At 37.6% G+C, this 16505-nt stretch overlaps 2 protein-coding genes across 3 annotated transcripts; one reads left to right on the top strand and one right to left on the bottom strand.

The window, feature by feature from the left end:
- Positions 1–1261: 1261 nt before the first annotated feature.
- Positions 1262–6521, bottom strand: m17 (IL-6 subfamily cytokine M17). Of its 2 annotated transcripts, XM_073814688.1 has the most exons (4): positions 6408–6521; positions 6051–6137; positions 3498–3649; positions 1262–2422 (listed from the first exon to the last, which is right to left on the bottom strand). In XM_073814688.1, exons 3-4 carry the CDS (start codon positions 3621–3623, stop codon positions 1961–1963), a joined length of 588 nt encoding a protein of 195 aa, XP_073670789.1. In that variant the 5' UTR covers positions 3624–3649; positions 6051–6137; positions 6408–6521; the 3' UTR covers positions 1262–1960. The 2 variants fall into 2 exon arrangements, with proteins under 2 accessions (XP_073670789.1, XP_065123209.1); XM_065267137.1 differs by lacking the exons at positions 6051–6137; positions 6408–6521 and adding an exon at positions 4187–4297.
- Positions 6451–16235, top strand: taok3b (TAO kinase 3b). Its single transcript, XM_065267122.2, has 8 exons — positions 6451–6868; positions 9628–9864; positions 10654–10782; positions 11138–11341; positions 11711–11950; positions 13317–13529; positions 14182–14364; positions 14480–16235. Exons 2-8 carry the CDS (start codon positions 9679–9681, stop codon positions 14639–14641), a joined length of 1317 nt encoding a protein of 438 aa, XP_065123194.1. The 5' UTR covers positions 6451–6868; positions 9628–9678; the 3' UTR covers positions 14642–16235.
- Positions 16236–16505: the final 270 nt, after the last annotated feature.

Raw genomic sequence — 16505 nt, 5'->3', positions numbered from 1 at the left:
TCGCTTTCATTTTTCATGTGAAAATGTCATATGAGGTCGCCAAAACAAGACAGGAAGGAGGTTCTCGCATAAGCACCTGTTTTGATTGTGTTTATATAGGGGTCTCCCCGACCACAACCTGCCTTGAAAGCGACCCACTACCCTAGTTTTTCTGTTTCACGAAAATTGTATTTCACAAAAATTGTGTTTCACAAAAATCTGCCACTCCCTTTTTCTGCACGCAAGCAGTCCACCACTACAAAATCCCCATTTGTGTTTCTATAGAAATTAATGCAATTCCTTATCAGGTGTCAGGAAGTTTGACGCAAAGCTTCATATAATATATATTTGGGGATTTTTGCAAAAAAAGTTTTTTTATTGACATATGTTGTGTTTTTAAAATGTGTTAACTGGTAAAGGCTCGAGTGCAAGCAAAAACAGTGCTGAACAAAGCTGGTTATAGGTTTGTAACCACTCCTTTAAAAAGCCATATTGAGCTATAGTAAAATAAAGAATGGCATGACAGGAAAGGATGATGGTGATCTGAGCAGAGGAGGTGAGTAGTTGAAAATCTGCTGTACTGAAAACATGCGGCTCTAGGCCAAGTAACAAAATACTTGATGACTCATAAGATAACAATGACCTGCTGCATATTTTTTTGTGTGTGTGTGTGTGTGTGTGTGTGTGTAGCTCTTCAGTAGTTTGTGAAGTTAAAGTGCAAATTAGATTCCACTAAGTACGTTTCTAATTTTTTATGTTTTTTTTTGGTCTTTAATGATATTACTGCTTTGAAATTGTCTGCTGTTGATGCTATTTTCATGCCACTGTCTTCCTGATTAAACGTTGCCATGCAAAACCCATTACTTGACCTACAATGAATCTTTCTGCATTTCCACATAAGCGTGTGACTAGGACAAAGTGCTTGAGATGGCATTTTTTCACAGCATAACATGAATACATCTGTGAAATGTTCATTATTGTTACTGTGTATCAGCTAATGTTGTTACATTAATTTACATCACTACGATAATACAGTCACTTTGGTTATTTGGTTTGATTTTGCAGTTAATCTGCTTGATTTAAAGAATAGTGGTTAACTTAATAGAAGTTGAAAGAATGCAAGTTTGACTGTCCATGTTTGCAACTTTGCATTTATAACTCAAGTAAAGACCAAAGTTTCTTTGTACAGTCAAAGGCCTTTAAAAATAACTACCAAAATATACACACAATCAAAAGTACAACAAATAATTAGAATTTTAAGTCACAGAGATGCAGTCATGCAAACTGTCAATGCTTTTTTTAATTAAAGGAAAACCTGAGATTCACTCACATACAGTGCACACATGGACACAAACCCACACTTATACCTTGTGACAGGGGAGACGGCTAGTCAGTATTTTTTCCTTTCTGATGTGGTGAAATAAATGCGTCATTATGGGCTGATATCACAGTCTCTTGAACTTCCTGTCTTCTAAAACGGTCACAACACATGGCTATGTCTAAGTTGGTACATCAGTTTTACAGGGTATTTGGATCTTGCCAGACGTTAGCAATGACCACAAAGCCAATATGGCTAACACGTTACATCACAGTAGATTTCTACGTTATCAAAACAATTATCTGTGACGAAATACATAACCTTACTGAGTGTTCTTCAGAAACCTTCAGATTCTGCAGCTAAAGTGGTTTTGAACCTTCTTTCTAGGAAGCCAAAAGGTACCAGTTGCAAAATTTGATGACAGATGTTGTTTATAATTAATCTATAACCAAATAAGGTGCATTTAAGGACATACTGTACAGCAGTCAACAATAAACAGCCAGATAACACATTATAACAGAAATAAATTATATGAATAAATATTTTATAATCACAAATCCATCTAGACATAACCACCGTTATATATATATGTACAAAAAAAATAAATAACAATAAATTACATTTGACAGAATTTGTGTGAAGGTGTCACCGAACACATTTAAGTCAAATCTTGGTATTTTTTGTCCTTTTTCTGCATTTTTTAACTCGAAGAGACTTGAGTTCACGAAATGTTTGACTAAAGAACTCCTGCAGCCGCGACAGGACAATGCATCCATAGGCCTTCTGCTGGAAAGTATTTAGTGCAGGGGGAATTCCGGTCGGCCTTTCAGCTGGCTCAGGAATAGGTATATTTGGCATCAGAAATTCGATGAGACAGTTCACGTTTGCAGAAAAACGGCTGACATGTGTGATCATGTCCTTTAGCCGTTCAGCCACAGGATTGGTTGGAGGCTCTAAGTCTATCTGTTGCTCCATTACTGTCTTGAGGTGAGGAAGAAATTCTTTCAGGCGGGTATAAACACTCAACATACGCTCGGATATGCTCTGGCCAGTGATTGTTGATACAGGGACATTGTCCATGTGGATTTCACAGATCAGGTCTGTAGAATCCCCTTGACTGGCTTTCTGAATGAGAGATCATATAAGACAATGCGTAAGGCAAAGCAATGTTGGTTTTGTGCTATTTTAACACAGCATTGGGTCAAAAAGGGATGAAAACAACCTGGTTCGGTTGTAAATTACCTATGCTGAGTTGTTTCAACCCAAAATAAAAATTTTCTGGGATAATTTAACTCAATGGCAGAATTAGTCCCTTTTTTTAAAGTATATACAGTATTCATTGGCCAAAATAAAGCTTTTAAAGTTTAATGATAAAAAATTATTTAATGTATTTGGTTAATACCCCAAATTGGATATATTAACGTAAAGAACAACATGCAGTATACCAGCCCTAAATCACGAAATGATGTACCTATAGTCATGAAAATTCTTTTGCGTGACACTGACACGGTTTTCCGCCTGTTTGCTTAAACATGTCAGGCATTTCTTTTTGTCCTATTTTCAAACCATTGACGCTTCGGTTTAGGGTTAGATTTGGTGTTTGCGTTAGGATGTCACTTTAAGTAATGGTTTATACTTTTTTTCATGATTTATTTTTTTATATTTTATGATTTTTAAACCATTGTCGCCTGGCCTCAGGGTTAGAGTTGGGTTTGGGTAAGGATCTCATTTTATGTAAGAAAAAAATACAAAACAGTTGAGTAACAGATACATGACAGTGACACGTAAACAGAAATGCGTGACATGTTCACGCAAAAAGGCGTAAACCGTGTCAGTGTCATGCAAAAGACTCACAAATTTACGTGACTATAAGTACGTAATTTCGAGATACTGGGTTGCGTAAACGCATGCTCGAACTTTATTTCAATTTACATGATGTATAATCTCCAAATTTAGTGTTCCCATAAACCCACAGATTCTCACTTACAGTCATAACACATCAGTTTGTCAATGGAAGGAATTACATAATTTATTGTGCAAACCACAAAAGCAACCATTTACCATATAAGGCATATCTTGTTAGAGCATAGCATTAACCAATCACAACTGAACTTAGACGAAATCATCGACTCTTAATGTCATATGTCTAGTTCTTCATCCAAACCAATAAATTTGCTAAGTATTCCTAAAGAGTACTTACATATGTTTTTACAAGTTGTGCAGCGGTTGAGTTCATGAACTTGGTGAGCTTCAGACTCTTGTGAAGATGCTGGCTGCAGCTTTGGTTCTTGCATTGTATCCTTTGCTGTGTTGACTCAGCGGCCATAAGCAAAAAGATGAGAAGGATTATACCTGAAAGAGTAAATACGATATTAATGCCACTTTCCACAAATCAACAAAGCTAAGTCAAGTCCAGACCACAAACAAGCATCATTTAATGATTATAGAGTTGATAGTCCTCTGTTTCACCTTACACTTACTGGGACCATTTAGACCAAATGGACTCCCAGTGCACAGAGTACAAATCCAACCCTAACAAAGCGCCTTATTCAGCTGATCACAGTCCTTAAAAATGACATGCAGACATCTGGCTAAAACTACATTTTTTGGGAAGGTATTGAGCACACCTGATGTAGATACTGTACTGTGCACTGGGATACAATCTGGTCAACATGATCCCAAGAAAATGCTAGACAAGAACTGGCACCCTGGCATACATTTATATACAACTATGAAATCAATTGCAATTCACAAATGGATTTTGTAATTCACAAATGAATTTTGTAATTGGATCCCTAATTGAATAGCAACAACCACAATATTCTTTTTTTACCACTAAGCATGACTGTAAGCCTGTGGTTATGCGTGCAGTGTGGTTATTGTACTTACTGAATTTTGCTTGTGATCCCTGAGGTAGCCAAATCATGTTCCTAACATGACAATTCATTCTTCGTTCAAAGACAACGTTTCAAACTGGTCATGATCACAACTCTGAAAAAGTTTTTAAAGTCTGAAACCACATATTTGTCACTGAAGGAAATGACGTGGCCAGCTTTCTGAGGCAATAAGATTTCCCAGAATTTTTTTTGCTTTACGTCTTCAAATCACATGTACTATGCGTAATACTTCTAGTTGCAACCCAATTTTCATCCAAATGCATTTCCTCCTGAGATATAGCGTCTTTATGGGTTGATCAATTTTAAATTAAGTTTGTTAAATTGTCATTGTGTCTTCTGTTCGGTTTGTTCATGTGTAAAAATGTCAGCGCTGCATAAATATGGCAAGATTATACAGTTTCTATACTTAGCATAAATAAATACATATAATTTAACTAAATAAATAAATATGATTTGATTAAGAATGAGAAATAGACTTTTTTGTTGTGCAATACTATATGTATGGATATGTCCATATACGTTGATATGTTGAAAAAGATTTATTGTAATTGAGAATAAATGGGAAATATTCATATGCAAGTGTGCTCACGTGTTACTTGCAATTGTTACATTATAACACATTCTTTTTATAAGATCATACATTTTACATTCTAATCACTGGTTTACATTAATGCATTAGTATTGTTGAGAGACTGACAAGGGCACTAAGTACATTTCGAATGAGAACTGCAGTCCATATGTGCTCTGAACTCTGTGCCCATTGGTTCAACAGGAAGCTGTCTTGTAATAGGAAGGTAGTTTCTCAACATAACATTTTCATATCTTTTGACGCAAAAGCACAAATCTGGAAATTTTAACCTATAATGCTTAAACCAAAAAAAGAAGGTGACAAATAACTGTTTTTCATTTTAGTTCCCTCTAATTCAGATTTGGTGTGATGCAATTTATTATAAGACATGCAGAATGACTTTAGTGAACTATAACACTCTTATGATGTTAAAAGTGAGCTAAGCTTATTGTGGCATATCTTGACTAACAGGGAAATCCCAGAGTCATAAGTTTAGAACCAGCTCAAATTTACTATAGTCCACCAACGGAAGCACGGCCACATCTGTAAAAATACAAACTTGGTGTCTTTTTCAAGCACACATTTAATGCTGATGTGGTATGCATGGCAAGGTGGTGTAAGTCGGGAAAATCATTGTCTTCTCAGCAAAACACAGACTTTACTGCCTTCATTACCTGGTACTTTCCACAATTCTTAGGTAAAACATCATCATACAAGTGTAGAGGGATTGAGGATAAACTGGAAGTTGCCTTTTAATGCTTATTTTTTTGCAGTATAGCATTGTGCATTGGGTTTGACTAGGGATCACGCATACATTAAAATCTAAAACTTGAATGCATCGTAAGTCACTTGGATAAACTGCATGGATGTAAATTGTGGTCACTTTCTTATTTATCTCATTTTTAAGATGCTGTATCAGTGTCTGATACCAGCCTGAAAAGGCACATTTACTCTGCTAAAGCATCATCCTCCCATATTTGTCAAGAATTGTAATATTTCAGCAGCATTAGTTTGTGTAGATATCAGACAGATCTGCATCCTGGGCAAAAAGATAAAAGACACTTTCTCTCAACCTCTAAACCACACAGGAGTTGGTTTGCTTGAGAGCTTAAGGAAATCCCCCATATGTGTTTCTCATAATTATAAATACCTATTTAGAAGTCATAATCTATGCTCACCTCAAAAAAGAAAAAAATTAATGTGGACTCTGACGCTGTTGAAAATGAGAGCAATTGCCATTTTAACAGAAAACTCATGCGCAAATGATGACTGATATAAAGAAAAGTACCTCAAAGTGTTTATATGGTAAAGTGAAGGGCTTTGTCAACCTGGAGGCTAGGGTCTACTAGGGGGCCTTTAAGAGGACTTCTAATATCTGGAAAAAGAGACAAAACAAGCATTGTAAAATTAGTTCAACAAAAAAATGTATATATATGCATAGATAATATTTTATTTAATATGAAATAGTGTTATAAATTGTGAGTTGGAGTCTTTATTGTTATGGACAATTTGGTGGTCTTAATGTCAGAGATCCACTGGTGCAGAATGTGCAATGTTAAAAGTTGTTAAAACGTGACACGCACGCGCGCACACGCACGCGCACGCGCACCATTGCCCGTGGAAGGCATTGCGTAACGTAACTCACTCTATCCCAACGGAGCCGTTCTCTTCTCCTCCTCCTCCTCCTTCTCAGGAAGTGCAGCCGCTAGTACTCTGAAGAGCGCCACCGGACTACCGACCGTCATCCATCTCGACGCCCTGCCCGCTTTTGCAGGGACACATGAGCGACATACGTAACAGATGAACGGTGAAAACGATGCGCTGGAAGCAGGCTGTATGCGGGCAGCAGGGAGAAGCAGCGGCATCGTCCTCAGCAGCAGCAGCAGCAGCAGTATCATCATCAGCAGCAGGGCGCTCGGTTAGCGCCCACCCCCACTCGCTTCGTCTTTTCCTCCCCCCCTGCAGAAGCATGCTTGCGTGAGGGATGAGGCTGGAGACAGGGACATCAGGCCAGAGCTGCGGCCTTCGTCTTATCGCAAGAGCCGGGCTCGTCATCATCGCAGCAGCATCCGCCAACGCTTTGCCATCATCACACCAGCATCTTTGGTAGGCAGCCTATCTCTCGTCTTCTCCGCTCCGTTTTTGCATAAGAAATGCAGGCCTGCCATGGTCATCCACTCAACCTCACATCAGTAGCCATGGCAACCACATCCTGTTAATAAGCGCTTTTTCATCTCCCCCGTGTCTTTCTGTCTCCCGAGCGCAGGCTTATTTTCTACTAGTGTGACCATTACAAAGATATAGCGTAATTGTTTATGAAGGTAAAGCTTTGTGGTTGAGAGGTCTTTCCTAAAATGATGTACGGTCCGTCTCTCGCTCTCTTTAACACACACACATGCACATAGACAACCTATTATAGACGTTCAGTGCATTATAGGCGATTATAGACTTTAGTGCCATTGCTAGAGAATTCTGGGCCCCCTTAAACAATTATAGATTTGGGTGCCCACCACCCTTCACCCATATCATATACACTGTAAACCCTTATCTTGTTTGTACTTAAACAATCAAGTAATCATGATTAAACATTAATTAAAATTTTGTGTTTTGTTTATTTTCTTATTAAACTATAAACTTAAAAATTAAAGTGCAATTAACATAAAATTAGTACAAACTGTAAAAAAGTCATATAACATGAATACTTGAATATATAATATTTGTTTTACTTTAACTTAACAAATTAAGTTAAATAATGCCAACTTGTTTATAAGAAAAAAACTTAAAATAGTAGGTTCAACTGACCAATTTGTTTAAACTTGCATGCATCATTGCAGCATTTTTTTTTCTTATAAGCCCATGCACCTGAACATTTTGGATTATTTAAAGGAATAGTCTACCCTTTTGCCATATTAAACTATTTTATTACCTCAACCTTGACGAATTAATACACACCTATCTTTTTTCAATGCGTGCACTGTACAGTGCGTTGTGAATGTGTTAGCATTTAGCCTAGCCCCATTCATTCCTATGGTACCAAAAAAAAGTTTTCTTTTGTGGCACCATACTTACTGGTATAACTCCTCATATAACAGTCTTTAAATAGGGAAAACACAGAAGTGTTTGGTGGCTTCCCTGTTTGGTACCATAGGAATGAATGGGTCTAGGCTAAATGCTAACACATTCACGACGCGCTGTACATTGCACACATTGAAATAAGATATATATGTATTAATTAGTCTAAGTTGAGGTAATAACATAGTTTAATATGGCAAACTGGTAGACTATTCCTTTAAGTTTGGTCAAAGAATAAGAACTGATGGGACATATAAACAATCAAATGTTTTAGAGTTTTAAGATCTTTGTAGTATTACTGATGTTGTTTTGTTGTAAAGTTTTCTGTAAAGTCACTATTCAGGTGATTAGTGTTTGCTTGGGTATGCATGCACCACATTCAACTCATACTATTTCTCTTCACACTGAGGACGATGTCGATGTTTTTATCTCTGTTATAGTATCCTTCTGTAGATTATATAAACACCAAGTTAAATGACAATTTGACTTCATGTTAACTTAACACAAGGTTAACTTAATTGTTCAAGTACAGTATACAAAATCTGAGTTTGGTTAACTTAACAATTTTAAGTTCAGTCTATATGACCACGCTACCCAGTCTCATGTAAACACGTTCAATTAAAATAGTGCATCTTTTTTGTATTTTATGTATTGGTTTTCTCAACTTTATTGCTTTTAAACCATTTTCGCTTGGGTTTGGGGTTAGATTTGAGATTTGCTTTAGGATGTTATTTAATATATAGGTTTCTCCATGTTTTTGTTTCTTTTTAAGCCATGGTTGTTGGAGTTGGGGTTAGAATTGGGGTTTGGATGTCATTTTATGTAACAAAAAGTTGTTCTAACCCCAAACCCAAGGACAATGGTAAAAAAAAGAAAAAAATTGAGAAACCAATACATAAAACAACAAAAAAGATGTGCCGTTTTAAGTGAACGGGAAGGACTGGCGTATCATATGCCCGCCAAATTGGAATTTTCCGTATGTATTGCAAGAGTTTTCACACTTTGTGCTATTTATACGCATCTCCATGAGACTGGATTGGACCACCAAGGTAAAGGGTGTCTGTGTGTAGATTTTAGTCGCATCTAGCGGTGAGATAGTGAATTGCAACCAACGGCTCAGTCCATAGCTCACCACTTTCTTTTAAAATGCATAGAGAAGCTACGGTAGCCGCCACAGAACAAACATGTCATTGTCTGAGACAACGTAGTGACGAAACACGCTCTGTAAAGCAGTTTGTACGGTTGTGGCTAGAAGGGATACAGCTACAGCAGAAATCTCATGAAATCTCAATCTCATCTTAATCCTTCCCTCAAACCTTAAACCCTCAAACCTTAAACCCAACATTTCATTTTAGGATGTAGCTTTATCCTATCTAGCCAGAAATGCTGTTTCATACTAATCTTACCCCTAAACCCAACATCTTGCAAGCTGTATCCCCTCTAGCCAGAACCAGTTTGTCTGTTTAGGGCTGCTGTAAATATGGCGGTGCAGTATGGCGACTTGATATATTATTAACAGAATGGGGGCCTGTATATAGTATAACCTCTGGGAAGTGGGGGATCTTGTAATTGTCCACCTTTCACCCCAGTAGCGACACCTCTGATAGATTTTAATATGAATGTTGAGGGTTTAACCTTATTTGCACAGTTCATACCCTGATACAGTGCTTAAACATTACATCTATTAATTCTCTTGAGGTTGAATTGGTTTTGCATCTGTTTGATTTTTTAAATTTTTTATTATGCTATTTACTGAACTTACCTGACCTTTGACCCCAACACACTGTATGCAGGTCAGTGAGCAGATCCAGGAGCATGAGCAGGAAGCTGTGTGGCGCGAGCAGATGTCAGGGTATAAGCGCATGCGGCGGCAGCACCAGAAGCAGCTGATCGCCCTGGAGAACAGGCTAAAGGCCGAGATGGATGAGCACAAGCTCCGGCTGCAGAAGGAAGTAGAGACCCAGGCCAATAACACCTACATCGAACTCGAGCGATTGGCCAAGAAACAAGCTATACAATTGGATAAGGAGGTGTGTGGTCCTACTTAACATACAGAAGAGAACAGGAGGGGGTTGTGTGTACATAAGGTGTCATTTATCATATAAGCTAAGACAGGTTATAAAAATATTGTTTGTGGACATATATAACTCTCATTACACTATTTGAGATAAACAAGGCCTATATGTGCAAACATAAGGTGAATAACATTCTGATTTATGCATTCATATGTGGAAATTTAAGTTGATATTAACAATTTTTGAATGGGATTTGCTGTCCTTCAGACAAAAGCATCGTGGAGGTCAAGCACTGATGCTGGATTTTCAGTTTGGTTCAGATCCGGGCTTGTGCAGGTTAACTGTGGATCATACTTTTTTATGCCATAACTTTTACAGTGTAATTATACATATAAGTACTAAGTAATAATGATGTACTTACTATAGGGTTGGGGTTAGGATTAGGGTTTGGATTCACTTGCATGTAATTATGCATAACTGCTACTACTATAATAATTACATGTAGGTTACCGCACTTTGCTTTCTGCACAGAGCATTGTTATGCCTGAATAAAATAGGACACTACACAAACGGTTCAAACAAGGTTGACATTTTCTGGATTGTCATTGTATAACAGGATTGACTGAAATTGCCAAACACATTCATTCAAATGGGTTTTTCCACAAACCTTTGACGACAGTGTTGACATATACGGTAATCATCTGACCGCTGTTAACTTTTTGTGACACTCATCCTCCCCAATAACTAAATGATGAATCTGTCTGATAAATGTATGGTGAAATCATGTGTTTATCTCTTCAAAAGATAAAAAACACAGCAGCAGAGGAGAAAAGAATCCAGCAACAGATCTTGGTCCAGCAGAAGAAGGAACTGACCACCTTCTTGGACACACAGAAAAAGCAGTACAGACTATGCAGAGAAAGAATGAAAGAGGTATGATGGGGGCTTTCATGTATAAGTAAGGTCTCCTTCCATAAAGCCGCTCTGACTTGTTCATTCATTCAAATTACTTGTAATAGGTGGACGTTCTTGCCCCTTATGACCACTAGTCTGCTGGTTCAGTCCCTGGCCTATTACTTTGCCCTCCCTTACAAAAATTAACCACGTTTTTTTGTGGTAAAAGTGTAGTAACTATGTTTTTTGTATTGAAGACTATTAGCAAAAGCATGGTTTTACCACACTAACCATAGTATAACTACAGTTTTGTCAAAACCATGGTTATTTTGTGAATACACATGCTTTTTTTGTTTTGTTTTTTGTGCTTACATTACCCTTCTTTTTACAACAGGAAATGAATGAAGACTTTGATACACCAAAAGATGAGAAACAGGAGCGCTTGTCACGGCATAAGGAAACAATGCAGCGCTCCCAGGCAGAGGAGGAGGCCCAGCTGTTGAACCAGCAAAGACTGGTTTACGAAAGGAGCTGCCGTGCTTTAAAAAGAAGATGCCTGATTAAGAAGCATGAATTCGAACAAGAGCAAATACGGGAGGCAAGGAATACTTATGAGACATCACAAAGAATTTCTCAAGAACATTGTTTTGTTCTTAGGAATTTGGAGGATTATGACAATGAATATCACATTTTTACTGAACGAAACAAAAACGAAACAAATAAAGACAAAACACACATGTCACATTAATGTCTTTAAAATAAAGAACTTGAATAGGGAGTGAAGTGAAAATGACTATCAATGTAAATCTGTGCATTTGTAATGTTGTATTATCTTTGAAGCTTGGAAGCTATCTGTTATAAAATCCCAAATCCCTAATAAGTATTTTTACCTACAGTCTTATAGATTGCTGATACACAAGCTATTAAAAAAAGAATCACTCAAACATATTTTGTATATTCGTTAAAGGAACTTAACAAGAAGAAGACACAAAAAGAGATGGAGCATGCCTTGATGATCAGGCAGGATGAATCCACACAGGAGCTGGAAAGCCGGCATCTTCAAACCTTACAAAGGCTACGCTTTGAGCTTATGCGCCACCAACACCAAACTGAGTTGGAAAACCAGGAGGAGTACAACAGCCGACGCCAGAGAGAGCTACACAGGAAACATGCACTAGAACGCCGACAGCAGCCCAGGAACCTTAAGGTAGAACATCAGCAACTTAAAACTGTTGGTATGAAATAGCTGGTAAGCAAGTACATTTAAAAGTGTTACAGTATTGCATTAACAGCCTTGAAGCAGGTGCACATACGACTACACATAACAGGACACTTAAAGGGATAGTTCACCCAAAAATGAAATTATGTCATTATTTACTCACCCCTATGTTGTTCTAAACCTGTATGAGTTTCTATATTCTGTTAAAGGGACAATAGGAAAATAGGGACAATAGGAAAATAATTTTCCAGCTCCCCTAGAGTTAAAAATTTGATTTTTACTGTTTTGGAATCCATTCAGCTAATCTTCGGGTCTGGCGCTAGCACTTTTAGCATAGCTTAGCATAATCCATTGAATCTGATTAGACCATTAGCATCGCGCTCAAAAAACCAAAGAGTTTAGCTTTTTTCTATTTAAAACTTGACTCTTCTGTATGTACTAAGACCGACAGAAAATTAAAAGTTGCGATTTTCTAGGCCGATATGACTAGGAACTATACTCTTAAACTGGCGTAATAAACAAGGACTTTGCTGTCGTACCATGGCTGCAGCAGTTGCAATGATATTACGCAGCACCAAAAAGTAGTCCCCTTGGTAAATTTCAATAGCAGAGGATTTGAATCCTTTTTGGCTGTTGCATAATATCATTGAGCCTCCTGCAGCCATGGTACGGCAGCAAAGTCCTTGATTATTACGCCAGAATGAGAGTATAGTTAGCCATATCGGCCTAGAAAATCACAACTTTAAATTTTCCGTCAGTCTTATTTAAAAAAAAAATTATTTTTTAGCGCAATGCTAATGGTCTAATCAGATTCAATGGATTATGCTAAGCTATGCTAAAAGTGGTACCGCCAGACCAGGAGATCGGCTGAATGGATCCAAAACTGTAAAAATCGAATGTTTAACTCTAGGGGAGCTGGAAAATGAGCATATTTTCAAAAAAAGTGGAGTGTCCCTTTAAAGGCGGAGTCCACGATGTTTGAAAGCCAGTGTTGATATTTGAAATCGCCTAAACAAACACGCCCCTACCCCAATAGAATCTGGACATTCCGTTGATAGACCCGCCCCACACATACGCAACCCGGCATTTGATTTGATTTGATTGGCTATAAGTGTGTTTTGGTAGTCGGCCCGTCTCCTTTTCCAAACCGTTTTTCAAACATCGTGGACTCCGCCTTTAAGCACAAAAGGAGAAGATGTTTTGATAAATGATGGCAAGCACTCAGTTGACGGTACCTAATGCTTTCTATAGTATTCGATTTTCCTATTATGGAAGTCATTGGGAACCATTCCTTTACTAATGAAAACTAAACTGTGTATGTACTGTATGTTTTAAATAAATGATCTCATTATAGACATTGGAGATGCAGATCAAAAAGCAATTCCAAGATACCTGCAAGGTGCAAAACAAGCAGTACAAAGCTCTTAGGAACCATCAGCTGGAGGTCTCCCCGAAAAGTGACCACAAAGCCCTTTTGAAATCTCTAAAGGAGGAGCAGACCCGCAAGCTCGCACAGCTGGCAGAACAATATGAGCAAAGCATTAATGAGATGATGGCCTCCCAGTCGGTAAGAACCGGAAAAAAAATGGCTCCTTTAGTGGCAAGCCACAAAATTTGTGCCTAGTGGAGTGCTGTACATGTGCCATTGAGAAATTATGTTGTTTTATTTAATAATAGCATATATGTATAACAGTTCATACATCTGCAGAGAAAAGATCAGATTTCCCTTACCTGCAAAAAAACTGCTTGAAACAGAAGCTGCTTGCAATCACTGCAAAAGTGGGGCGCCCCCTTAGTGGCGCTCATTGGAATTGCTGAAATAAGAGTTGTAAATGACATTTTAAGCTATTTGTAGTTTTAGAGAATAAATCATTTGCATATATATTTATAAAGTTTATTTGAAAAAAGTTTTTACTTAGTGTGTGAGATATCTGTAGATCGTTTTTTTCCAAAAAAATCTTTGCCATTAAAGCAATCCAAATACATATCTTTAATTGATGCTTATCCAGTATAATCTCTAAAAATGTTAGGGTTATTTCAGCCTATGTTAAGGTAAATTATGCACAAAGCCAGCTGTTGGTTTAATTTGGGTTGTAAAAACAACATTTGGGTTACGCAAGTGTTTTATCCACTACTTTGGAAGAGGAGACATTGTTTAGCATTATCTACTGCAAACCTCTTCGGTATTTTGGATACTAATCCCTGCATGTGACTCTCAGTTACGTTTAGATGAAGAGCAAGAGGCCGAATGCCAGGCTTTAAGGCAGCAGCTACATCAGGAGATGGAGCTCCTGGATGCCTACCAGAACAAAACTAAGGCGCAGATGGAGGACCAACATGAGCGTGAGGTGCAGAAATTGGAACAGAAAGCATCCTTGCGTCGGGCTCACTTGGAACAAAAGGTGGGCTGTTTTCAAGATGAACTCTATTCAGTTTGTACGACGTATTTACCTGTGTGTAAAATCCTTATTTGATGAAATATGCGTAGGTAAAAGATGCATGTTTTTTTGTTCGCAGATTGAAGAAGAGCTGGCCTCACTTCACAAGGAACGAACAGAAAAAATTAAGCATTTATTTGAGCGTCAAGAGCGAGAACTGGAGATGTTCGATTTGGAAAGCTCTCGGCTCGGATTCGGAAGCTTGGCCTCGATCGACTTTCCCCAGGATGAGGCCAGATGATCCAACGGAGGTTCAACACTGATGTCTTTGGACACGTTGTGCCTGCACTGTCCCTGATTGTTGGATTTACAAAGGTCACCCAAACGGTGACCACGCTGGATCAATATATCTTATAACTCATATTGGCTGTGAGAACTTCTGAGAGAAATTCTGAGAGGAGAAACTTAACAGCCACAGACACAAAGTGGTTTTGCGGTGCATCACTAAGCTCATGAACCAAGAAGAAATATCGAGACAAACGGACCATTTCTCCATGCCATTGTCCCACTTTTGGTATTAAATTAGTAATTCAGGATATTTTAGTACAAGTAAGCACTTTGATATGTTAAGTATGATCCCATCATGTGAGGTGGATATGAAGTATGAAATGCCTTTGGTGTCATCGAAGGACATTACGACTGTAGAATGTGTCCTGCGTCTTCACCGTGGCTATTAGCTGTTTTGTATGTATCACAGAGAATGTGAAAACCGCTGACGAAGAAGCAGATTTTGAAAAGCAGTGTCAGATTTTAAAAATATAGTGAATACATAAAGAGCATTGAATTAATTTCATATTGTGGAACCCACGCGTTATTTCATTTCTATTAGAAAAAGAGAAAAACTAAGAAAAAATCGTTCTTCATCGTTCAGTATCCTAATTGGCATTAGTTTTATCCGGATGTGGATTTCTTACATTGAATCAGTTCTGTCACAGTTACTGGTATTATTGCATGCACTTTAAAAGACAAATTCAGGTTGTGAAGTGGAGCATGAATCTGTCCGAGATTTTAGCCGTGTACAAATAAAAGTGGTCATAGCGGTTTTGTTCTCATGGCTATTGATACTGAACATAAGCTTTATCTTTGATATAAATACCCGCCAAATTGCCAAATGCCTTTACGTTATGTTGATGAATGTTTTCGTTTTCCTTATTTTGCACAATTTGTTGAAATGTGATTCATTCAATGTGGACTTATCACTGCTCTTGTACAGGGAAAATGTTGCAGTTTGTGTTGTAAAAATTTTATATAAATATTTGTATATGATAACCTAAATAGGGTTTACATATGTATTGATCAATCATTGCCGACGAAAATCTATGAACTCTTATTCCGTGAAGGCGGTGGAATGCAAACTTATTTTTGTAAGTAAAATAGAAAGAATAGATGGGTTAACTTATATTCTCGTGCATCATGTGACAGCTTACATGTTTGGTGAAGCTTTAATGCTTACACCTTTGTGTAACAGTTCATGGCTTGCTGCCATTTAAGGGAGACGCTACTCCGACAACTCGAAGAAGGGGTTCGGTGGATTTTTTAATTACATTAAAACATGTACTTTGTAGGCAGATTTGTGCTGTGTAATAAAAGATTATTTGGGCCTGACCAACTACTATCTTTTCTAAACTCTGACCCTCATTACACTATTCTCATAAGTGTCTCATAATGTTTTACTAGTGATAATCTGGATGAGAATGCAAAGTGGTTTCCTGTTACTTGTCATTTAGGGTCTCACAAAGCCATTGTTAAAACTGCCGTTGCACAAATGAAATGATGTTTTAACAAATAAACACAAATACGTTTTCACTGGCTAATGGCATGCTGGGAAATACTCATCAGTTGTTTGGTTGCTTGTGTTAAAGAGCTGCATACTGTTCAGTAGATACCATTCAGCATCTGAGCTTGTCATGCATTGTAATAATTGTAAATATGATGAAAAACATTGTGCAGCATTTTTAGCTTTATATTTATGGTTAGAAACCATTTGCACATGATGATCATTTGCCAGAATCATTTTAGGAATTTGCAATGATATGATTAATAATAACTAGTTTGTAATATTACATTTTTACCTAATAAGGAGAAAACTGCCTTGTATAAGGTTT

This window comes from Paramisgurnus dabryanus, chromosome 5, assembly GCF_030506205.2.
Source record: "Paramisgurnus dabryanus chromosome 5, PD_genome_1.1, whole genome shotgun sequence".
Lineage (NCBI taxonomy): Eukaryota > Metazoa > Chordata > Actinopteri > Cypriniformes > Cobitidae > Paramisgurnus > Paramisgurnus dabryanus.
The sequence above is the reverse complement of the archived record's forward strand: the minus strand, read 5'-3'. Positions and strand labels throughout refer to the sequence as shown.